General features: G+C 36.9%; 1 protein-coding gene across 2 annotated transcripts in view; it reads right to left on the bottom strand.

Moving 5' to 3' along the window:
• LOC137250160 (tyrosine-protein phosphatase 10D-like) overlaps positions 1–26,258 on the bottom strand; it is a 332,713-nt gene extending 306,455 nt beyond the window's left edge. For both annotated transcript variants that reach the window (XM_067782531.1, XM_067782530.1), the window contains exon 1: positions 25,928–26,258. In XM_067782531.1, coding sequence (XP_067638632.1) covers positions 25,928–26,218 — 291 coding nt within the window. In that variant the 5' untranslated portion in view covers positions 26,219–26,258. The remainder of the gene's footprint in view (positions 1–25,927) is intronic.
• Positions 26,259–26,532: the final 274 nt, after the last annotated feature.

Genomic DNA, 26,532 nt, shown 5'->3' with positions numbered 1-26,532 from the left:
AGCTCCCAAAATCTCTCAAGGTTGGTTACTGCCGATGTGACTTTGCTTGGTTTCTTTTGCTTAATTATTCCAGACAAAATCCAGCCAAACTTCGTAGCTTGTGCAAGAACTCCATTGTGTTTTTTATGCCTTTTCTATTATTCTGCCAAATATATCACCACCAATCACCATGTCAATTCTATCAGCTTTGTTAAATAATGGGTCAGCAAGAGTGTAGTTTTCCCATTTTTTAAAGTTGAACCTGAAGGATTGATCAGGTTGCGCAGTTGTAAGGGTTGATAAAACTATGGCATCCACTTCTTCGACGTGCTGGCTCAGAAAACGTGGTGTAATTTTCACTTTAATTTTAAACTTCGATTCACCAACCACAACATCTTTTAGACCATGAAGCTTTGTCATCACTTTTTTCTTTGGTACACCTAGTATCTGTGCTGCCTCTTCGGAAATTGATGTTATTTGTGACCCTTGATCAATAAGAGCTCTTAATAATATGTGCTCACCATTCGCAGCTTTTGCTCTCACTTGGGCTGTGGCCAGAATTACCGTTGTTAGACCTGCTTTTGTGGACATTGCTGCCTTCTTTTGAACGTTATCGAAATGAAGGAGCTCATGATGACTGCTGAAGTTGCATATTTTACACTTCATATTACTAGCACAAGTTTCTCCTAATTTGTGAAGCAGACATCTGTAGCAGTTTTTATTGTCTTTGGCATATTTATGCCTTTCATCCGTTGGAAACTTCTGCATTCGGTTATGATATGATTTGGTGTTTTGCAGTAAGTACACTGCCTAAATGATTTCCTCGCGTTGGTTGACGGACGTGTGATTTGCTTTAAATATTTGCTGCTTTCGGATTTTGTAACCTTGCTCCTTTTCGGCTACAGCTTTCAATGTCTGGAAGTGTTGATCCAGAAAATCTCTAATATCAGATAATGTCTGCACCTCTCTTGTCTTTTTAACCGTTTGTTCATATAATTTGAGTCCATCTTTGTCCAATTTGCGAACTATGACTCGAGCAATAAATGGATCTGCGTTTTGAATTTGTATTCCTAGTGACTGTATTGCGTTAAGGCACTCATTTGTAGTATCGAGCAATTGCCTTACGCTTTCAGCATTGTCACTATTTATGGGCGGCTGATCCATTATCCTATCCCACTGTGTTGTAAATAAAATACGTTTATTATCGTATCTTTGTTTAAGCAGACTCCACGCTGCTTCATAATTTTCGGTTGATATTTGCAGGTGTTGTATTAACCTTGCAGCTTCACCCTTCAAACAAAGGCGAAGGCGTAGCGTTTTTTCTGAGCTTGATAATTGCTCATTTTTATGGACCATATCCTGGAACACATTGTAGAAATTGTCCCATTCTTTTATCTCGCCATAAAATATTGGAATTTTTAATTTTTCTAATTCCAAATTAGGGCGATAATTTATTTTTGGCTCTTCTTTCACTAGACATCTTTCCAAATGCCCCAGATTTTCAAAATATTCTGCAACTACCTTGGCATAGGCATCTTCTATTTCAGCATTGTATTATTTTGAAAAATCATTTGTGTACGCATTTTTGATGTCGATATATAAACTTTCTAAATATTTTATTTGATTATTACCGATCGTGCTCTCGAAGCGCATATCAGTCATTTTGTTTGTTATTGTTTGAATTTTCTTCATGAAAAATTCAATTTTTGGGTCATTTTTACCCATGCTTGTAGTTTGTGCTGCTGTTGTTGGTGTTTGTGTCATGCGGTTATCTGCTAAAGAAGTATGCAATCTTCTTGGTTGAAATGACACTTCATCACTAAGGGATTGTTTGAACCCTTGAACTACTTCGTCAATTTGCATTCTTATGGCACTGTATTTATCTTGCGTGAAATAATCCTCATTGCCAACGCCATCCGCCAAAAGTTTCTCGTTGTTGGCGTCCAATTCTTTTTGGAGCTTTTCTATTGCTTTTATCACCTCCTCGACCTTCGACCTAGTTACTTTTTTTCCTGCATCATTATTGTACATCTGCAGTACTTTTTCACTTATGTATGTCCATCTGGGATTCAACGACTTTTCCTCTGTTTATTCCCATATTGCTTTTTTTTTTTTTTTTATTTTTCACTATTCAAAAATAAACACTGAGCACTATTTAAAACACTTCACTTTTTATTTTGACTTGTTTTTCTCCAAAGGAATCGTTGGAGGAAATTGGTTTGGTCGCCCGGTTGACCTTGCTGTGCCTCGACTCACAGCTGATGTATTCCTTGGATTGATTACAAATCACTTTAATTTTGTATAATTTTTTATATTATACAGCTTATTTCCACATTCGTTGGAGCTCAATTTGACGGCTCGTATGGACCAAATGTTGAGGGGTAAATAAAAGCAATGTTGTCGTTTGAGAATATTTTTTAATTCTGACTTGTAAAGTTATTTACAATAGCTTATAAAGAAAATCTTAAAAATATGTTCCTAAAACTAATTATATGTGTATGTGTGATTGTTTATATGTATGATAATAGAGATTCATTTATTATTTGATTAATGCTAGCCTCTTGATTTTTATAATCGTGATGTGGGCATTTGTAGCATTTACAAGTAGGCAAACATTTTAAAACTAAGATAAGAAACGTATCTTGTGTTTGGCTATAAATGTCAGACAGTAAAATGATTTAGGTATATTTGTATATGTATGTAAACATTTGTAATTTTTATGTGTTGTGAACGAAGTGATCGTTTTGCTAAATATATGTATGTACATGTGTTTGTTGGAAATATCAGTTTACGTGTCAATATTACTTCTCAAAAATATCTACGGATTATATTACTAATATTTGATGTGTATATGCATGTTCAATTTTTATTTGAACAATGGTTCTTCTGCATTGAAGTGACTGAAGGTTTATGAGTGCACATCTAGCTTCAAATGAGGGGGCGGTTCTGAAAACTTCAGCGACCACAACGCAAAGCAAAGATAAGTTCTTTGCACCCGTTCGAGCCTCATAATATGGAACTCATGATACGGTCGCCAAATGAAACAAGCATATTCCAGCTTAAAACGAACCAGCGACGTGAACAGTAATTTAAGAGTATAAGGATCAGTGAAATCTGAACTACAACGCTGAATGAAAGCCAAGACTGAATATGATTTAGCAATAGTAGTATTTAAAAGAGTCGTAAATGAGAATTTTGAAACGAAAACTTCCCCTAAATCCTTAATCTATCTAAGAGTTGAGAGACGAGCACCATTAATGGAATACGAGGTGGGAATGTGGCTAGGCGATTTAGCGAAAGTAACATGAAAGCATTTCTTAACATTCAGCGGTAGGTTATTTATTCTACACCATACTGTAACATTGTCCAAGTCTGACTGAATCAATTCCACGTCAGAAGAATTTAATTTGAATATATTTTTATATTGTATTGAAAATCTTTAAGTCGTCAGCGTATAGGAGAATGTTAGAGTACACGAAACAGGAGGATATGTCGCCAGAGGTGGCCATAAAAGAATTTGAGTAAGTGTTGTCAATCGCAACCACACAATTCCTTTGGCTAAGGTATGATCTTAACGAAGATAAGAATATTCAGTGAAACCCCAGGCAGGGTAGCTTAGAGATCAATATTGAGTGACTAACCTTATCAAACGTTTAAGACAGGAAATTGCGATGTTTAATGAAATTTTTAAATATTTTATGTAAGAGAACCGTTGAAAACTGTGTGGTTGCTTGCTGTTAACTTTTATTAACTTTCTAATGTTTATTTCCGTTTTATATTTTGCTAAAATAAATCAGACAGCACCCTGATGAATATGTAGAAGAAAAACAAGAAAAAACGTCAGTTTTAGTCTTTCATTCATCGGCGGCAAAGCTTCTTTTGGAAAAAGCAGAGATGTTTAGTTAATTTGTCTCGTTTAATAGTTATTCGAGGCTGGTTTTCAACCTCAAATTTTATGTGACGACTTCCACAATTTTTCCAACTTTATCAGATGTAAGACAGTCGAGAGAAAGCTTTAGTTTGCGTTTAATAGCAATTATATACAATATCCAATTCAATTTTGGCTTACCATTAGGCTTAACATAAACCATCATCCAGTAAGTTTTCTAGCTCCGTATCACTATCAATCATTGAGCGTATTGAGAAGCAGAGGACTTAGGGCCTCATTCTCTATTACGAAACGAACGTTCGTTTTGCCTCAGAGACGACTCGCTAGTGTATTTGCACTATGTTAAACGATTGAAACATATCATTTGACACTTGTTTTCGCTTTCTTCAGAACACCATTGCTAGACGAAATCGTTTTGAGGCGAATGGTCTGAGCTATCGTTCGCAATACAAAATGAAGCCCTTAATATTTTGCACACATAAGTAACGAAAGACATCTTTTTTTGAAAAAGTTTGTTTATTAATGTCAGCGCTGCCAAACTAAAGACAAGAAATTAACAAATTATCTGGCTCACAAACTGAATCAGACTTCTATCTGGATTTATCAGGCTCCAATAGTTGTTGTTGCATTTACATGCAAAATTATTTATCTTCCTCAGGATATTTGCGACGAGATGATGGCTATTGATTCCAATTAGTATTTAATATTTTCCTATCTTCGTATAAATCCAAAACCATTTTAGCTTTAATTTAAATTGAATGAATTTCCCTAGTCCTTTTCTCGCATATGTATGTATGAATCTTCTTGCCAATTCCAGGTTATAAGAATATGGAAAAACGGCGAACATTTCTTTAGAAAACTCGTATCAAATAAATAAATGCTGGCGAGGAATTGTTAAACTTTTAAGAATTTTAAGGAAAATGTTCATATTTGGCTGAATTTTGTTGAACTTTTTTCTTTTTTTTTAGAACGCTAGAATTATTTATAAAATTATTATTTATAAAATGTGAATATATGGCGTAATTCCGCAGAACTTTTTTTATTCTTTTCAGGAACTCTAGAAATGTTCAAAACTGGTTCAAAATATGGTATTTAAATTTGATAAAATTTTTAATTTTTCGAGTTTTTGGCAAAAATTTATATTAGCCGTAACCTATAAATATAATAATTAAAAAAAAAATTTTTGAGTTAAACGGTTTTATTGGAAACAATATTAACATGAAATAATAATAATACTAAAAGCTAGAAAATAATTAGGTAGGTTCTAGGTACTAGTAATCGCACTCCTCACCAATCTAGGGCGTTGATCAGACAATTAAATAAAAGCGTTGGGCGCGTGAAATTTCTAAAAATGTGAGGCGTAGCATAACCTGATTAAGGTTCAGTTGGTCTTCCTTATGACTATCAATAGAAATTTTACGCGTCCAATGCTTTTATTCAATTGTCTTATCAATGCCATAGATTGGTGAGGAGTGTGACTACTAGTACCTAGAACCTACCTAATTATTTTCTAGCTTTTAGTATAATTATTATTTCATGTAAATATTGTTTCCAATAAAATAGTTTAACTTAAAAAATTTTTTTTAATTTTTATATTTTCAAGTTCTTAGTTTTATTTAATTGCCTATTTTTTCTCATTCTATTTAGTTCATTTGATGGCTCTTTATTACAAGGACTTTTTCCTGACAATTTGTTACAATCTAAGTCCTCAATACATAATCCTTCCAAAGACTTTACTCGACTCTTCGCAACGTATGCTTGTCCCTCCTCCAACTCCAAAATATTTTGATGTCACTTCTACCGGACTGTATGTAATATTTGTTCCAAATATGGCCCAAATCGGACCACAAATACGATTTTTGTGAATATCTCTCTATATTTGCGCCACCTAGCGGCGATTATTTTCATAGGCCGCTTTCTATTCTTGTATGTATTATGTGTTTCAAATATGGACCAAATCGGACCACAAATACGATTTTTGAATTATTTCGATCCATGCGCCACCTATCGGAGTTTTTTATTATTGCATTGTCATCGGGTTCTGAACTATATTCCAAGTTTCAAGCTTGTAGCTTATAGGGAAGTTACTTACATTTTAATTACAAAATTCGTGCACAACGGCCGGCCGTGCAGCCTGTCAAGTCAACCTAAATAAAACCGTTTAAAAAAGGGAAACGAAGAGAGCAGGTCGGTGCACAGCAGAGTAGAGCAGCCAGCGTTGACAGATTGACGACGCCGTCGTCATTTTGACGATTTTCAACTAGAATGACGCTTGGACGATTTTGTAATGAAAAATGTCGATTTAAGACTGCCTCTAACATTTCCGAGCAAGATTTTAACAATGTTGTACTACAAAACTTAAGTTTCATGGATCCCAAAAAAGTTGTTCTTTGCATCTGGTCTTGAATATTCTTCATACACAATAGATCAGAAAATTGTTCAGGATATTGATAGCGAGTATAGGTAATTGAAGTTTTTAGAATTTAAGACATATTTTGAAGACATTTCTAAGGTTCCCCCAGAAGTTTTTTGGAAAACTATTTCTATTACCAAAAGATCTGACTCTACATACGCTGCATTCGTTGCAGATGTAATGTGATTGTCATACTCATCAGCGAATGTAGAACGAATTTTTCTAAAATAAATTTAAACAAAATAAAAATGCGAAACCGTCTGGAAACTGATACATTAAAAGGAATATTGCTTGCTCAAGATTACAATTTTTGTTGTTATATCGGCCTACTGACTTGTAAGATCGCTTGTTCGAATCGAGCTCAAGACCTGACAATAATTATTTTAACTTATTATTGTTATGATAAATTTTTTCTTAAATGAAAACATTTTTTAAATTAAATTATAATAGAAGAAAGAAAAAAAAATGTATCATAACAATAATGAGACAAAATAATTATTGTTAGCCTGGAGCTCAAGATTATTTAAAATTAAATAACTTTTCCTGTCATAATATTGAACCGCAAATTATCTTTATCTTTTAAGACGTTTTTGTCATTTATAAAATAAAACGAAATAAATTAAAAAGGCTTTTATATGATATATATAGCAACAAGAAACAACAACCAAAGACAATTTTCAGGAAAGCGCTTTTAAAGATAATATTGTTGAATGAAACCGGCGATCTCGTCGTACGGCACCTGGTAATAACCTAATTTCGTCCTAAATCGACTTTGGTTGTTGCCATAGATATGACGATTTTTGACGATTTTTTGGGCGGAATTTGACGACTTGGAAAAAAAATATATGGCAACCCTGAGAGCAGCTGCCAAAAGCAAATAGAGCAAGCTGGTGTACGCCAATAAAAAATTCCATACAAGCGATTCGTAGCAAATTAAAATGTTAGATTTTGCACAATCAAACACAATTATGTAAAAATTTTTAAATCTAATATTTGGCTTACTTTTGCAGAACTTTTTCTCCTTTTCAAGTACACTAAAACTATTTATTAGGTACTCGTAACCATTTTTTTCGTTTTTCGAGTAGAGAAAATTTTAATATACATATGACACAATTTGCAGGAGAGCTTCAATGCTATTAAGAAAGTTCTGGTGAGTTTCTTATGTTTAACTTTACTTGTATCTAGTGTATGTAACTCTTTTATACCAAATAATAATAATCTTACGTATACGCACCGGCAGCCGCCTTTTCATTTGGTGCGGAAATGTTGGGGTGTAATTGATGGGTTTAAATAAAACAACATGCTTTTTAATTTTAAACTTTCCCAAGTAAAAATGTGAACATTTGGCGTAATTTTACAGAATTGTTTTCTTCTTCCGTAAATTTAAATTTTTTGGTTAATTTTCAAATTTGTAAGCTTTTTGAGAAATTGTGAACACTTGGAGTAAATTTCTGGAAACTGTTTTCTATTTTTCAGAAACTCTAGGCCTATTATGCTACATGTCAACTTCACATGCCTTTTTATGAGGGTTAAATGAATCGTACGCGTGATTTTCGAGCTGAATAGCAATACACGGGCACGTGTTTCAAGTTTAACTTGGTTTAAATTAAAAAGTTGTTGCAAAATTTAAAAACGGTTTAAAAGCTAGACCATAAAGTTTAAATTTTGATTTAAAACCTCATAGAGAGTTCGAAAAAAATACTCTCATTCATCGAAGTGCTTCTACTAGCAAACAAGTTCAAAAAAATTGTAAGAAAAGAAATTTTGTGAAAGCCGGCAATCTTTTAATTTAAACTCAGTCGAAAAAAGGTAGTTTTCATGCACTTTATAGAATTTATTACAAATATGTATGTATGTAGAGACATCTAATGGTACAGGGTCATCTGATTGTGTAATGTTTCGTGCCATTTCTTTTTCATGTACATGGCGTATATTTGTGTATATTTTATTCATATTTTAATAAATTAATAAATCAATATCCATGACATTATTTTATTATTTTGTATATTACCATCACGGTGAGGTAAAGTTTAAACCCATGTGGATTACATTTAAATAAATTAGATTTTCTTTTAAACGTTCCTGGTTCACAATGTAGAAAATAGATGTAAATAAAATTCAATCTACAAAGTTGCAACTGCAATCCATTTCAAAACATTCGTTAGCATGAGAAACTTGAAGTTTTAATTTTAAACCATATTTGGTTTAATTAAATTTGTAGTACTGAAAGGCTCAAACTTTTAACCGTGTGACACCAATTTATAGTTAACTCGAGTTAGCTTCTTGTAGAGAGCTTTTTGCACATACATACGTATGAATCGCTTTATGTGAACGTATATGGATGATGGTGATATGTAGTATAAATATGTATGTGTAATTCATAGCTTTTTTCCTATAAACAGCAAATTTTATTCAAATTTTAGAAAAAACCTACGAGTTTAAGCTCAGCATTGGGCTTTATTCGAGTACATTTTTATTTGTATAATTATTCGGATGAAAATTTATCTTATGAAGATTATCTAAAGTTAATTTATTCATGAATAAATTATTTGTAAACCAGCGCCATCTAGATTTTAAGTTAAGGTGCGACATAAACACAACTATGTATAAACCACAGCTAACTATACGAATGCATAAACAACAACTAACGTTAAGATGTAAGAAAATGACTAATGAATAAAGAAGAAGACTTCCGTTTTTGGCGATTAACTAGACACGACGTGTTTATTTAAAATAAGATTGAATCGGGTAACATCACCTTTTGAAGTACATTTTAATCAAAATTTATAACTCAGGTGTGGAGCAAACCTACCAAACTAAATAAAATTAAAGATATTTTAAACCTTTTCTAAAAGAAACTATGGGTAATCCAAGGAAAGACGTAGAAAAAGCACTTGAAGCAGCCGGAGTGGAATTCCCACCATCAGCGACTTTGCAGCAATTACGCAGCTTGCTAACAGATGTTGTGGGAACCAAAGCAACGGAGTCGACCAGCGCTAATTCCAATACTGCCGATATTACTAACACTGCCGATTACACCAATACTTCAGGTGCCTCGAATACTGCCGATGCCGCCAACTCTGCCGATGCCGTCAACTCTGCCGCTGCCGTCAATTCTGCCAATGCCGTCAACTCTACCGATGCCGCCAACTCTGCCGATGCCGCCAATTCTGCCGATGTCACCAATACTGCAGATGCCGGTCATATTGCAAATGCCGTCAATACAACTGATGTTGCCAATAATTATCCGGCCGTCAGTACTGAAGTTCGTATCAATACTACTGAAACAATTGAAATTGACAATGCCGTTGAAAATCTCAAAAGACAAACTACGCCAATAGTCGCTAACCTGGACGATGAAGTAATGGCCCTGAAGAAACGATTAGAGGTTTTAAAGCTTATGAAGCAGATCGAAGAGCTCGAATGCAGAGGTCCCATGAAGATCAGACGCCGCCTAGACTTCAGTGACATCGAGCACGCTCTGCCTAAATTTAACGGGGATGATGTATCTTATCCAGTGCATCATTTTCTTCGTGACTTTGAAGAAATTATAAACTCGTCAGGAGCAGACGACAACTTCAAGTTGCTTGCCCTCCGACGGTCCCTAACAGGGACGGCACGTGTCTTTTTGTCAACTACGACAGCGTTAAATTATGACGCATTAAGACGGGCGCTTGTAGCCGAGTTTGACATCGCGGCTTCACGCCGAGAAAACTATAAAATGCTCTCGCAGTGCCGATGGAAGAAAAAAGAGGAGTCTATGCACTGCTACGTATTACATATGCAAGCGTTGGCAAAGCGTGCCAATATCTCTGAGACTGAAGTAATAGACTTTATTATCGACGGCATAGGCATCTTAATCCCCAACGTTCAAATTTTATTGACGGCACGTACACTGGACGAATTGAAAACGTTGATAGGCCGATATCAAAACAAATACTTTGGAACCAATATCACTGGCACGCACGCTGGACAATCAACAATTACTGCAAAACAGCCGACAACAACAAATCCGAAGCAATCCACTTCGAAGCCAAAGTCAAACCCAATGCTTTGTTATAATTGTTCGCGCGATGGGCATACGAAACCCAACTGCCCATATCCAATACGTCCAGATGGATCCTGTTTTCGGTGCTGGCGAATGGGACACGACCATCGCTCCTGCCCGAATCCGCCGAAGGTACTCAAACCACGAGACGAGGTAGCTTTGGTAACCGAGGACGCAGAATATGAGCAAGATGCGGTAGGAGCATTCAATTTCGTAAGTTTATCATTTAAGGTAGATAGTGAGTTAGTATCTAACACTTTTTTTTCTCTGTTTGACACCGGCAGCCCGGTTAGTTTTATAAAGGCGTCATGTGTCCCAAAACAGTTGGCTGGTAAAAGATCAGCGGATCCATATCTAAATACAAAAGTATCGGAGGAAAAAATTTATTCATTATTAACAATGTAAAATGTAAAATTAAATTTAGAAACAAAACAAATGAAATCGAATTAAATATCTTGCCAGATAAGAGCATGACCATACCTATTATTTTGGGACGTGATTTCCTTAGAGTTTTTAATATTAAATTGAGAGGTCTTGTTAAAAAAACCTTAAAGAAAAATTAATAGGTTTAAGATATGAGCCTGGTATTCCTAGAGGGACACAATCCGATACTGGTTCTGATGCACATTCTGTTGTTGTTAGCCCGACACAACTTAATCAAGAATATAATGAAAGTGAACCTAATGCCGTTGAATCCTGGGAGCCTAAGAATCCCACTGCCGCTGACGTACCTGAAATATTTAGCATAGATGTTTCTCATGACAAAGAAGATGTTGACATTAGTTTTAAGTTAGCTGAAGGCCAGCGTGATGATCTAAGACGACTCATTAACAATACCTATATTAATCCTGACATTGAACCTGAACCATATAAGTACGAAATGAAGATACATGTAACCAGCGATGTTTGATTCCATTGCGCTCCCCGGAGACTTTCATACGCTGAGCGCAGCCAAGTGCAATCGACTGTGCAGGAACTGAAACAATAAGGGGTCATACGACCCAGTGACTCACCCTATGCGTCCGCCATCGTACTAGTTAAAAAGAAGAGCGGACAGCTACGAATATGTGTAGACTATCGGGCACTAAATAAATTAACCATAAGGGATAATTACCCTTTACCCCTGATTAAAGACTGCCTCGAATACCTAGAAAATAAAAAGTTCTTCTCTGTCCTTGATTTAAAAAGTGGATACCGCCATGTACAAATGGCCCTGAATCAATCAAATTCACTGCATTCGTAACTCCTAACGGTCAATATGAATACCTAAAAATGCCTTTCGATCTAAAAAACGCAACTGCGGTATTCCAACGTTTTATTAATAACATTTTTCGAGATATGATTGACGATGGGAAAATAATAATCTACATGGATGATATCCTTGTTGCTACAGCCGGATTTGAAGAGCACAAGAACCTTCTTAAATCAGTCCTAGAACGACTTACCCTACGAGCGCTGAAATTAAATCTGGGTAAATGTAGATTTGGGTATGACGAAATTGACTACTTAGGATACACTGCTACCCGTGCAGGGATATTGCCGAATAATTCCCACATCAAAGCCATTCAAAAGTTCCCAATACCAACTAACCAAAGACAACTGCAGTCATGTCTTGGGTTATTTTCATATTTTCGCCAATTTGTGCCCTCCTTCTCCCAAATTGCAAAACCTTTACAGAATCTGCTTAAGAGAAATTCACAATTTGATTTCGATGAAAAATGTCTCGACGCTTTTCATGAGTTAAAGTCCAGACTAGTGAAAAGCCCTGTCATAACCGTATATAGTCCAAGACGAGAGACAGAACTTCATTGTGATGCCAGCAGCATAGGTTTCGGTTCGGTGCTCCTACAGCGCCAGGATGATAAGAACCACCCCGTCTCATATTTTTCCAAAACTGCTTCGAGTGCTGAATCGAAATATCACAGTTTCGAACTGGAGACCCTATCCATCATATATGCTCTTAGAAGATTTAGACACTACTTGGAAGGTATCCCGTTAACGATAATTACAGATTGTAATTCATTAACGATGACCCTCGATTGAAAACAGTTAAATCCCCGAATAGCCAGATGAGCACTGGAACTCGAGAATTATAATTACAAGATACGACACAGGAAAGGAGCATCTATGGGTCATGTCGATGCTTTGAGCAGGAGGGAAATTGCCTCAATCATAAATACAGACGACGTGGAGTTTCAATTGCAGATTGCTCAGGAGCGCGATAAGAATATTGAATCAATACGAAGTCGCCTGGAGAATGAAGACATATCAGAGTACGAACTAACGGACGGGCTTGTTTACAAAAAGAAACCAAATGGTAAAAGAGCATTGTGTGTTCCTAGTGAAATGGAACACAACGTAATACAGGTGATACACGAGAAGTTAGGCCACTTGTCGGTGGATAAAACCCTCGGCAAGCTTTCCCTTTATTATTGGTTCCCGAATATGAGAATGAAGGTAGAGAAGTACATCAGGAATTGCCTGAAATGTATCATGTACGCGACACCTCCACAAGCCAAGGAAAGAACCTTGTACACTATCCCAAAAGAACCACTGCCGTTTCATACCATCCACATTGATCACTTCGGGCCGCTTCCATCGATTAGGTCCAAACGAAAACACGTTCTTGTGGTGGTGGATGCTTTCACGAAGTATGTCAAACTTTATCCAACCAACTCTACGAGCACTCGGGAAGTGATCGCCTCCCTTGAAAAATACTTTAATTATTACAGCCGACCAAGCAGAATCATAAGTGATAGAAGGACCTGCTTCACCTCCTTGGAATTTGGTGCCTTTCTAAAGAAGAAAAACATAAGTCACATAAAAGTTGCAGTTGCTTCGCCGCAAGCTAACGGCCAAGTCGAAAGGGTAAATAGGGTGTTGAAAGCCTCGTTAGGTAAGCTAACTAATGAAATAAACCATGACGACTGGGTTAAGAAGCTACTTGAAGTGGAATATGCAATTAACAATTCAAAGCACAGTACTTCTCGCGATACACCAAGTCGGCTCCTTTTTGGTGTTGAACAAAAGGGTGTGATTGTGGATGAATTCACCGAGTTCTTCCACGACAACATATGCCCTGATGACGGACGAGATTTAGATCAAATACGTAAACATGCATCTGACTCTATCTTAGCTAGGCAGGCGTATGACACTAAGCGGTTATCGAATGATTATCCCCGGACCAAGACCTACAGCATAGGTGACTACGTTGTAATCAGAAACGTTGACACGACAGTGGGTAGTAATAAAAAACTAATACCACGCTACAAGGGCCCCTATGTTATTCATAAGGCATTAGGGAATGATAGGTATGTCGTCAGAGACATTAACAATTGCCAACTGACCCAACTCCCTTATGATGGAGTGGTGGAGGCCCATCGTATCAGAATGTGACGGCAACAACTCGAAGGATGTGCTGACGAACTAGAATGTGATTCTCTGGGATGAGTTAAATAAGTTCCTCCTTCATGATCGGGGTCGATCTTTTATCAGGATTGGCCGAGCTGTAAACCAGCGCCATCTAGATTTTAAGTTTAGGTGCGACATAAACGCAACTATGTATAACCCACAGCTAACTATACGATGTAGATTAAATATAAGAATGCATAAACAACAACTAACGTTAAGATGTAAGAAAATGACTAATGAATAAAGAAGAAGACTTCCGTTTTTGGCGATTAACTAGACACGAAGTGTTTATTTAAAATAAGATTGAATCGGGTAACATCACCTTTTGAAGTACATTTTAATCAAAATTTATATATTCCTGAATAATTTTTTGATAGATAACTTATTATTGATTTATTTTCCGATTCAAATTTATTTCAAAAAACCATAGTTTACTCGTATTTATTTAAATGCCCAACACCCCCAACAAACGAACTCTGTTAATGGTGCTACTTGGCGTATAAGTGACATTCGTAATGTACGTAACACGGTACATGTTATTGCACAATAAGGAATACTAGCATCGCCTGTGGTCGAAATTCGACCAACTTGTATTTTTTTCACGTCAGTCTATGCATCCAGTGTTGGGGGTAGTGCAATAATACGTTAATAGTTAAGCAGTGAGTGGAAATATAGCAAACTGGTCTAACTTACTTAAATGTTTCATTAAAATTTGATCTAAGACATTGTACTTTTTGATTGTATTTTCTTAAATTTTCTACAAACTTTTCAAATGTAATTATAACGTTTTGGTATGGAACTCCTTAAACAAAAATATAAAAAATATGTAAAATCAAATGAAATTGACATAGAATTATGGTGAAATTACTTGAAATTGAATTGAAAAATAGCTTCTCCCACACCACCCGGGAGGTCCCCGTTGGCGCGCTACCGAAGTTAGTTTTGGGTGCTCAGTTCCCCAGTAGGCCTATATCACCGATATACATGTTTCGCCCATTTACTTTAATAGTGTCATAATTCAAAAAACACGAACTTTTAGTTAAAAACGAAGAAATGTGCTAAAGGAATTTAGCCTATTTCACGCCACCCGTTAGGTATGCAATTGGCGCTTTACCGAGTTTCATTTTATATAAATACATATGTAATATGTAAGTGTGACACAAAACGAAAAGTTCGAATAAAATAGAGGATACCTTCATAAAAAATAAAAGAAAAATATAAAAAAATTATGTAATGAGAAAGAAGGCAGAGTTTATAAAAATTTCAAATGAAAGAAAAAAATAAAGTACTTAAAGGGCGAAAAAATTAAGTGAAGTGAATAAACAGTTCCATATAGAAACGCAATAAGTGCACTTAGAATTTTCTCCGGGTTTTAATGTTATCATTGTGGAAATATGAAGATTCTAATGTTCGGATATTTAATGTTGGGATTCCCGTTGAGATCTATGTACGTAATAAATTTATATTAAATTAGTAAACACTCCATTTCATGAATATATATGACCATATCTACCATAAAATATCGTCTGTGAACGATATAATACTAAGATATATCAAAGTAGAATAAATTAGAAAGAAAAGGGAAACAAACAAAAACATTGAAATTATTCACGCAAACATATTTACTAAAATAGAATTAATTTCATAACTTTAAGCGACATAAACAAATTAGGGTTATGGAATCTAAGCATCCGATTAATGGGCATATAATCCAACAAAGTTAGCCTAATAATAAATATAGTAGGTAATATACTGCCTATGCAATACGGCCGCTATGATGCCGATTGCCGATTTCAACTAAAATGAAAAACGTTTTTGGGATGATTTTTTTCGTTTATTATACAACGTGAAATTTTCCGATTCAGTCAAGTTGCATTTAAATAATACAACTAAGTTGAAATAAAAGAATATATAATAAAATAAGAAATAAAATAAATTATCATAAAGGACAATATAAAAAATTTAATGTTATATTTTTGTAGCAAATTTATTTATTTTTTTTTCAATATAAGACGTACTTCATCTAAAATGAGGATTAAATCTGCAAATGCAAAAACACTTTCGGACAAATTTGCCATTAATTGTTAGAAATAAATTTAGAGATTAAGTTTCCTTTAAGCAATTCTGATCTATTTCGTTGTAGTGCGAATAAAAACAAGGTTTATTGCACCTTACGGCCCAACGTTTCGAATAAAAACAAGGTTTATTCCACCTTATCGCCCAACTTTTCGCCAAATTTCCTTGGCATCATCAGGGGCGAAATATCCTATTTATTTTTGTATAAAATAAAAACAACAAGGAATGCAAAAAGTTACATAATAAAAATTTTTAAATGCTTATGAATATACATATAATATATAAGCATTTAAAAATTTTATTATTGTAACTTTTTGCATTTCTTGTTGTTTTTATTTTATACAAAAAATAGAATATTACGCCCCTGACGATGCCAAGGAAATTTGGCGAAAAGTTGGGCTGTAAGGTGGAATAAACCTTGTTTTTATTCGCACTACAATGAAATAGATCAGAATAGCTTAAAGGAAACTTAATCTCCACATATGACATACTAATCGGAAGAAAATTATTCAGAAATAAATTTAGTTAGTTTCAACAAAAGTTAACTCCTTATTTGTGATTTCATGTTTTTTTAAAGCAACTAAAATAAAAAACAAAGAATCTGTTAAATAAAGACATATGCATTTACGTGTAATTAAAATTTGTCCAAAAAAATGGGCCGGTTAAAAATTACTTCTCTTTAAAGTTTTTTGTGCGCTAACAATTATTTTGGAACAATTATTTTAGGATTTTGGTACAGGTAACCGTCTGGCGCGTATGTATATGTATATATATAGGTGAAACATTTGAGCAACGCGACTACGCAACTTTTCGAATTTCGAATTCAACATAATCAGCCCAATTCTAAACGAAAATTCCGTGCGAGTTTTTTCCCTTCTCCCGTTCCTCGTATTCTAAATAAAAATTCCTTGTGAGTTTTTTCACTTCTCCCTTTCCTCCTATTCTGAACAATGTTCGAAAAAGCGGAAACCGGTTATGGGAGAAAAGTGGGTATTATGAATGTGAGGGAGATTTCTTTGCCATTTCATAGGAGTTTTTTCACTAGTTAAATTAAAGGGAATGCATCAAATTAGTTAAAGGAAATTGGTTCTTTTAAGAAAGAACACTTATATGCACAAATTTGTGCTAAAATATGTACATTCTACCCCAATATTCTCACTGTTAATACAACTGGAGGGTGGGGCCGTGTGTAGAAGTCCACGAAAGTGGGGAAAGCTTCTGACCGCCATTCACCTGGGAATGGCCAGAGCGATTCTTTTGCATGCGGTTCAAGCAGCTCACTACTGCCGGTCGCTTTCGGCCAAGTATCCTCTGGGTAGCCGCTAAACACCCGTTTAGCGGTGAGCTATTGTGAGAAGACGACAACCTGGCTAGGCCACTCTGACATAATCGGTTTAAGGGCTAGCCGAGGGAGATCTCATCGGCAGCGTCTGTACACCTCTAGGTGCGGCTGCAAGCGGACGTCTGTCTTGGAGCAAGCGGCTCGCTATATAAACGTGCCAGGTAATATTTTCACCCCCGCTGAGCGGGTTGTGCGCTGGGCTTGGGACCCGCCACGTAAAACCATACTCCAATGAAATATAACAACAAGCCTCGGATAAATACACTCTCTATTCTATCTCTACGTTCGAAGGACAATGAATTGAGAGCATGCACCTGGAACGTCCGCTCCCTGAATGGGATTGGTGCAGATGCCCGGCTGGTTGATGTCCTCGTCAAAGCAAAATCTGACATCACCGCCATCCAAGAAATGCGTTGGACGAAGCAAGGAAGAAAGAAGATCAAAAATTGTGACATATATTGGAGTGGCCATGCGAATAAGCGCAGTTTCGGCGTCGGATTCGTGGTGGGAGAGTGACTTTGTCGCCAAGTGCTGGCGTTCACGCCTGTGGACGAGCGTCTCGCCGCTATCCGAATAAAAGCAAAATTTTTTAATATATCATTCTTCTGCGCCCATGCGCCGACAGAGGAGAAAGACGATGAGGTGAAAGACACTTTTTATGAACAATTAGAACGCACATACGAGCGCTGCCCCCGTCATGATATAAAAGTCGTGCTTGGCGACTTTAACGCCAGGGTGGGCAAAGAAGGTGTTTTTGGCCCTACAGTCGGAAAGTTCAGCCTACACAATGAAACCTCCTAACGGACTGAGGCTGATTGACTTTGCCGGTGCTCGAAACATGGTCATATCAAGCACGAGGTTCATGCATAAAAAGATACATCAAGCTACATGGCTGTCTCCTGATCGAAATACTCGCAATCAGATCGATCACGTTGTGATAGACGGACGGCATGCCTCCAGTGTTTTAGATGTGCGCACGATCCGAGGACCTAACATCGATTCGGACTATTATCTCGTTGCAGCCAAAATACGCACCCGCCTCAACGCGGCTAAAAACAAGGAACAAAAAACACAAGGAAAGCTAGACGTCGAAAAGCTTCAATCACAACAGACTGCCAATGATTTCGCAACTCAACTCTCACACCTGCTCTCTGAGGGCACAACTCATCCTGAAGGAATACAGGAGCAGTGGGAGCATATCTCCAAAGCACTTCGTAAACTGGTATGATGAAGAATGCCGCGTTGCAACCGAAAGAAAAGACGCTGCCTACAGGGCTACGTTAAAAGCGAGCGCGACAAGAGGAGTGTGTGAACGCTATCGTGAGTTGAAAAGGGAAGCGAGACGCCTTTTAAGGAAGAAAAAAGCAGAAGCAGAAAGGCGTGAGTGGGAGGAGCTTGAGCTGCTAGCCACCAGGAATAACGCCCGAAAATTCTACCAAAAAATACGGCGACAGACGGAAGGTTTTAAGACCGGGGCAAACTCCTGTAGGAATGAAAACGGCGACCTTGTAACTGATGTCCAGAGAGTGCTTAGATTATGGAGGGAAAACTTCTCTGCTCTCCTAAATGGAGGCAGCAATTCACCGCGCAGAGATGAAGAACCCGATCCCGCAATCGATGATGATGGAATATATGTCCCCCCGCCCGATTATGACGAAGGTAGAATAGCAATAACCAGATTGAAAAACAACAAGGCCGTGGGCGCTGATGGATTGCCTGCGGAGCTATTCAAGTTCGGCGGCGAGGAGTTGGTAAGGCGCATGCAGCAGCTTCTTAGCAAAATATGGGCGGACGAAAGCATGCCCGACGGTTGGAATCTAAGTGTTCTTTGCCCAGTCCACAAGAAGGGGGATACTGCAAAATGCACCAACTATCGTGGAATCAGCCTTCTTAATATCGCATATAAGGTCCTTTCAAGTGTATTGTGCGAAAGATTGAAGCCCACCGTGAACCGGCTGATTGGACCTTATCAGTGCGGCTTCAGACCTGGTAAATCTACCATCGACCAGATTTTCACAATGCGCCAAATCTTGGAAAAAACCCGTGAAAAGAGAATCGACACACATCACCTCTTCGTCGACTTTAAAGCCGCCGTCGACAGCACGAAAAGGAGCTGCCTATATGCCGCTATGTCTGAATTTGGTTTCCCCGCAAAACTTATACGGCTGTGCAAAATGACGTTGAGCAACACCATCAGCTCAGTCAGAATTGGGAAGGACCTCTCCGAGCCGTTCGAAACTAAACGAGGTTTCAGACAGGGTGACCCCCTATCGTGCGATTTCTTTAATCTGATGCTGGAGAAAATTATGCTAGCTGCAGAACTTAACCGCACTGGAACAATATACTTAAAAAGCGTGCAATTACTGGCATATGCTGATGACATTGATATCATCGGCCTAAACACCGGCGCTGTTAGTTCTGCTTACTCCAAGCTGGAAAAAGAAGCGGTAAAGATGGGTTTGATGGTGAATGAGGACAAAACGAAGTACCTGCTGTCATCGAGCAAAGAGTCAGCGCATATGCGCCTTGGCAACCACGCTACTGTTGGCAGCCATAATTTCGAAATAGTAAAAGACTTCGTGTATTTGGGAACCAGCATCAACACTAGCAACAACATCAGCACTGAAATCCAGCGAAGAATCAATCTTGCCAGTAAATGCTACTTTGGACTAGGTAGGCAATTGAAAAGTAAAGTCCTCTCTCGGCGAACGAAAATCATACTCTACAAGTCACTTATCGTACCCGTCCTGCTATATGGGGCAGAAGCATGGACCATGACAACAGCAGATGAAGCGGCTTTGGTAGTGTTCGAGAGAAAAGTTCTTCGAAAGATTTATGGACCTCTACGCGTTGGCGATGGCGAGTACCGAAGAAGGTTTAATGATGAGCTGTACGAGCTATACGCAGACATCAACATAGTCCAGCGAATTAAAACGCAGCGGCTGCGCTGGCTAGGCCATGTTATGCGAATGAAAGATGATGCTCCGGCCAAGAAAGTGTTTCTATTGGAACCCGCCTATGGAAGCAGAGGTAGAGGGCGGCCCCCACTCCGTTGGAAGGACCAGGTGGAAAACGATTTAAACTCCCTTGGTGTGACCAATTGGCGCCGGTTGGCGGAGCGAAGGAGCGACTGGCGCGCCTTGTTGGACGGCCATAACAATAGTAATAATCAAAATATTAGTTCCAATCTGTGGGGTGTTACTTTTAATTTTTCATACAATTTTTTCCCAAATATTTTTGAACTATGGGCGACATCAGCAAAATCATGAATTTTTGCTGGGAAGCTGTTAGTGAAAAAAAATACACTCGGAGGGTTTGTTTAATAACTAGCCTGGGTTAGCTCGGTTAAAAGAAATTGTTCTATAATAGTTTGATGCTACTCATCCCTGAAAGCTTCAGTATGGTAGGCAAGCTTGTTTTCTTATAACGGTTCAGCAAAGGAGAGCAAGTTTCGGAAGAATTGTCATCTTTTGTACAAAGTAATGTAAATATAGTATATGTATGTCACGTGATGTTGTGACAAGCCTATCAGTGTTGAGATGAGATGGTCTCGCCGCCGAAAACAAGAGAACAAATAGTCTAAGAATACTAAAAATATAAAAAATATTTATTTTAAAGAAAAAAAACCAAAGTACATACATGCACACGTACAAAAAATGGAATAAAGTGAAAAAAAAACAAATGAATTAAAACAAGTAAGGAAGGCTAAGTTCGGGTGTAACCGAACATTACATACTCAGTTGAGAGCTATGGAGACAAAATAAGGGAAAATCACCATGTAGGAAAATGAAACTAGGGTAACCCTGGAATGTGTTTGTATGACATGTGTATCAATGGAAGGTATTAAAGAGTATTTTAAGAGGGAGTGGGCCATAGTTCTATAGGTGGACGCCATTTAAGGATATCGCCATAAAGGTGGACCAGGGCTGACTCTAGAATTTGTTTGTACGAAATGGGTATCAAATGAAAGGTGTTAATGAGTATTTTAAAATGGAGTGGGCCTTAGTTCTATAGGTGGACGCCTTTTCGGGATATCGCCATAAAGGTGGACCAGGGGTGACTCTAGAATGCGTTTGTACAATATGGGTATCCAACGACAGGTGTTGATCAGTATTTTAAAAGGGAGTGGGCCTTCGTTCTATGGGTGGACGCCTTTTCGAGATATCGCAATAATGGTGGGCCAGGGGTGAGACTAAAATTTTTTTGTACGATATGGGTATCAAATGAAAGATGTTAATGAGTATTTTAAAAGGGAGTGGGCCTTAGTTCTATAGGTGGGCGCCTTTTCGAGATATCGCCATAAAGGTGGACCAGGGGTGACTCTAGAATTTGTTTCTACGATATGGGTATCAAATGAAAGGTGTTAATGAGTATTTTAAAAGGGAGTGGGCCTTAGTTCTATAGGTGGGCGCCTTTTCGAGATATCGCCATAAAGGTAGACCAGGGGTGACTCTAGAATTTGTTTGTACGATATGGGTATCAAATGAAAAGTGTTAATGAGTATTTTAAAAGGGAGTGGGCCTTAGTTCTATTGGTGGACGCCTGTTCGATATATCGCCATAAAGGTGGACCAGGGGTGACTCTAGAATTTGTTTGTACGATATGGGTATCAAATGAAAGGTGTTAATGAGTATTATAAAAGGGAGTGGGCCTTAGTTCTATAGGTGGGCGCCTTTTCGAGATATCGCCATAAAGGTAGACCAGGGGTGACTCTAGAATTTGTTTCTACGATATGGGTATCAAATGAAAGGTGTTAATGAGTATTTTAAAAGGAAGTGGGCCTTAGTTCTATAGGTGGACGCCTTTTCGAGATATCGTTATAAAGGTGGACCAGGGTTGACTCTAGAATGCGTTTGTACAATATGGGTATCAAACGAAAGGTGATAATGATTATTTTAAAACGGAGTGGGCCTTAGTTCTATAGGTGGACGCGTTTTCGAGATATCGCCATAAACGTGGACCAGGGGTGACTCTATAATGTGTTTGTACGATATGGGTATCAAATTAAAGGTATTAATGAGGGTTTTAAAAGGGAGTGGCCCTTAGTTGTATATGTGAAGGCGTTTTTGAGATATCGACCAAAATGTTGACCAGGGTGACCCAGAACATCATCTGCCGCGTACCGCTAATTTATTTATATATGTAATACCACGGACAGTATTCCTGCCAAGATTCCAAGGGCTTTTGATTTCGCCCTGCAGAACTTTTTCATTTTCTTCTACTTAATATGGTAAGTGTCACACCAATCCAATTACCACGTTTCATCCCTTTTTTCGTATTTGGTATAGAATTATGGCATTTTTTTCATTTTTCGTAATTTTCGATATCGAAAAAGTGGGCGTGGTCATAGTCGGATTTCGGCCATTTTTTATACCAATACAAAGTGAGTATAGATAAGTACGTGGACTGAGTTTAGGAAAGATATATCGATTTTTGCTCAATTTATCGTGTTAACGGCCGAGCGAAAGGACAGTTGGTCAACTGTGTATAAAAACTGGGCGTGGCTTCAACCGATTTCACCCTTTTTCACAGAAAATAGTTATCGTCCTAGAATCTAAACCCCTACCAAATTTCACAAGGATTGGGAAATTTTTGTTCGACTTATGGCATTAAAAGTATCCTAGACAAATTAAATGAAAAAGGGCGGAGCCACGCCCATTTTGAAATTTTCTTTTATTTTTGTATTTTGATGGACCATATCATTACTGGAGTTGAATGTTGACATAATTTACTTATATACTGTAAAGATATTAAATTTTTTGTTAAAATTTGACTTTAAAAAAAATATTTTTTAAGTGGGCGTGGTCGTTCTCCGATTTTGCTAATTTTTATTGAGCATATATATAGTAATAGGAGTAACGTTCCTGCCAAATTTCATCATGATATCTTCAACGACTGCCAAATTTCAGCTTGCCAAACTTTTAAATTACCTTCTTTCAAAAGTGGGCGGTGCCACACCCATTGTCCAAAATTTTACTAATTTTCTATTTTGCGTTACAAATTCAACTCACCTACCACGTTTCATCGCTTTATCTGTCTTTGGTAATGAATTATCGCACATTTTGTGTTTTTCGAAATTTTCGATATCGAAAAAGTGGGCGTGGTAATGGTCCGATTTCGTTCATTTTAAATAGCGATCTGAGATAAGTGCCCAGGAACCTACATACCAAATTTCATCAAGATACCTCCAAATTTACTAAAGTTATCGTGTTAACGGACGGACGGACGGACATGGCTCAATCAAATTTTTTTCGATACTGATGATTTTGATATATGGAAGTCTATATCTATCTCGATTCCTTTATAACTGTACAACCAACCGTTATCCAATCAAAGTTAATATACCCTGTGAGCTCTGCTCAACTGAGAATAAAAAAACTATGCAGATGCATATTTACACAAACTTACTTTGAAGCACGCAATTGCAACCTTCAGTCGTTTGGTTACTCAACTTAACCCGATTGCACATTTCTGGCTACATATCAACGCCCATAATTAACCGTAAACCATTTCCAACATTATTAAAAATAATAATTGCTTGCAAGGAGGAAAAAAAAACATTATTATTTTCGAAAAACCTGACCTAGACCATGGTTCAACTATATGATTGGCTCATCTCTACAGCAACAACATACCTTTGTTTAGATTGTTAAAATCTGCGTGTTGGTGTTAGGCGAATGGAATGGAAATAAAACATAAAACTTTGCAATTCTTGTGTGTTGTGGGAAAATAATGCGCAAAATTTGATGCATTTACTAAAGAAAAAGTATAAAGTGATGTGAACCTATTTTTTATAAAAAATTTACCACCTCGGCAGTAAGTAATTGTCAATGTGTTGGTTACATTTTGCGTTTCCCTCTCCTTTTGATAATCCCTATGAAAAATATAAAATCAGCTGATGAGATGAGCCATGACATAGACGCACAGTACCCTATTTTATACTTGAGAAATTACGTATGTAAATATCGGCATTCCCAACAAGCCATCAGCCAAGGCTAAAAAATTAGTTTTCTTAAACATCTTTGATTGATACCAATTGGAGTTCTAGAGTACTATAGTACCAGATATTAACAAACAAATTTGAAATAAATTCTTTTCACAATTAGCAAATCTTTTTTTATTGCGTATTGCATAACTTAACTTTATGTCCTTTTTAAAAATTGACTTTGGCCATTTAGGAAACTTTTCTTTGACCTTATGACCATTTCGGAGAAAAATACCATATCCATATTCCGAAATTTAACAGATTTTACACTCAAATTTTCTCGCACATCTTTTTAGGGTCTGCACTAATTGCTGTTTTCAATCGACTGAACAAAAATATGGCCCCGACTTCGCTTCTTCAGGTTTTTTTATTTTAACCAATTTTTTTAGCTATCGCAATTCAATCAACATTGAACATTTTGATATTTGCTGTTATACAATCAATTTTGATTCACACAATAATATACGGGAATTTGAATCATATGGTAGTTCTAACCCTGAAGAGGACCAAACTTGAGCAAGTTGATGTGAAGGTACAAAATCGGCTGTAATCTATTTTATACTCAGCTGGGCACGGCTCATAGAGTATATTAATTTTGTTCGTATAATGGTTATAATCGTACGATGTTTGGAAAAGAGAGTATTGCAAAACTTTTTTGTTATGCAGGAATAATGAATAAAAAAATGCTCATTATTCCAAGAAAGGAGTAGTGAATAGTTATTCCGTTTTTCTCTCTTTTTATTCACTGGATTTCATTCCTTGGACTGCAATACTGAAATGAATGCATTCCGCAATCCTTTTCATTCCTTTGCGGTTTATAACTTCCCTAGCCTGTGTATTGTGGCATTTTTTAAATGTCGAAACTAATTTAAATACTGCGCTGTACTGCATACAGTCTCCAAACGCCATCTGCAAGCAGATACATTTTCGACGAAAAACTTTTAATGACAGAAATACATTCGGAGTTTTTTCCAAATTACTGTCGAGGGGCGACTCCGCTAAGAAAAGTTTTTCTAATTGAAAACACATTTTTCTAAAGGTTCTGATGTTGCTTTTCCCGAGCCTTGGACCCAGGCCTTTCGGTGTGGTAGGCATAGCGTGCTATCATCACACCACAGCGGTCTCCTTTCCTATCCTGGCTTAAATCATATTTGACATATTCAACCATTTTCATATAAGGCACCCTCCGGGGTCCCCAAGGCTAGTATCCTCTATATTTTTCGTAGTTTTTATTGATGGTTGCAATGAAAGTTTTACTATGTTTAAGCATCTGAAAATGATTTAAAAAAATCATGCGATGTATTACAAAATGATGTAAACTAATTTGAAGATTGGTGTTGCAATATTAATCTGCTCATTAATGTAGAAAACCTTACTCGGTCACACTTGTTTTGCCTATTCTATCTTTAGTTTCACGGTGCAGTCTGACCAGTTTGCATAGTTTTTCAATTAGGAGATTGATTTCGTATTACCTAAAACTCAAAAATGAACCAACTATCGAACCAGTTAGCTGAATTTAATTTAACAGGCAGAAACATGATCTTGGATATTTTTGCCAATCGTGTTGGATTTAAAGAAAAGCTGGATGTATTGTATTATTAATTTCTTTTAAATTTTTACTTATCAGTCTGTAAGATTTCTAAATAATTGACTTAAATAAATAAATAAAAATTGTTTCGAAATACAAACTAGACACCCTGATTTGGTGGGCACTACATCTGAGACTTACTGTACATAATAAATATTTAATTCATACGTTTTATGTATGCGTTTCTCAGACTTACCTGTGCGCAAAATGCTGTAAAAATTAATCCAATGAGTAAGTTTCGTTGTAGTTGTACAAGTTTTTGTTGCTGTGGCTGTTTTTTGCTGTCTGCTATTGTCGGTATTGTTTTTTGCTGTTGATTTTGCATTTGTTTTCGAAATGGCTCGGCTGCGCAAGCTCTCCGACAGATAGCTATTTGTGTAGGTAACACTTTTGTTGTTTTTCTTGATGTTGGTTTTGTTGCTGTTGTCACTTTGGCAGACTGGTTACTGTTCATTTTGTTTGCTGTCATTTTCAGGCGCTTAACCATCACTTTTATGTACTTCAAAATGAGGCAGTTTTTTTTGCAACTTTGTACGATGAATTCATTTTTGTTGAATTATATTAAATTTATTTGAATCGACAACCTTACATATACATATGTATGTATATGTATATTTTATAAACTATGCTTGTATCACTTGTACGTTTTTATTAAATATTTTATATACACACGTTCATCTTTTTGTTGCTTTAAGTTAAAACTGTTGAAGTTTTAAACACTTTTAAGCGTTAACAGACAACGCGCGCGTCTTCCCTCGCTGCTCGTTCATTAACGGCTCCCCTATGATAATAATACATACT

Source organism: Eurosta solidaginis, chromosome 4 (genome assembly GCF_040869045.1).
Source record: "Eurosta solidaginis isolate ZX-2024a chromosome 4, ASM4086904v1, whole genome shotgun sequence".
NCBI lineage: Eukaryota > Metazoa > Arthropoda > Insecta > Diptera > Tephritidae > Eurosta > Eurosta solidaginis.
This window is presented reverse-complemented; position numbering and strand designations above follow the sequence as displayed.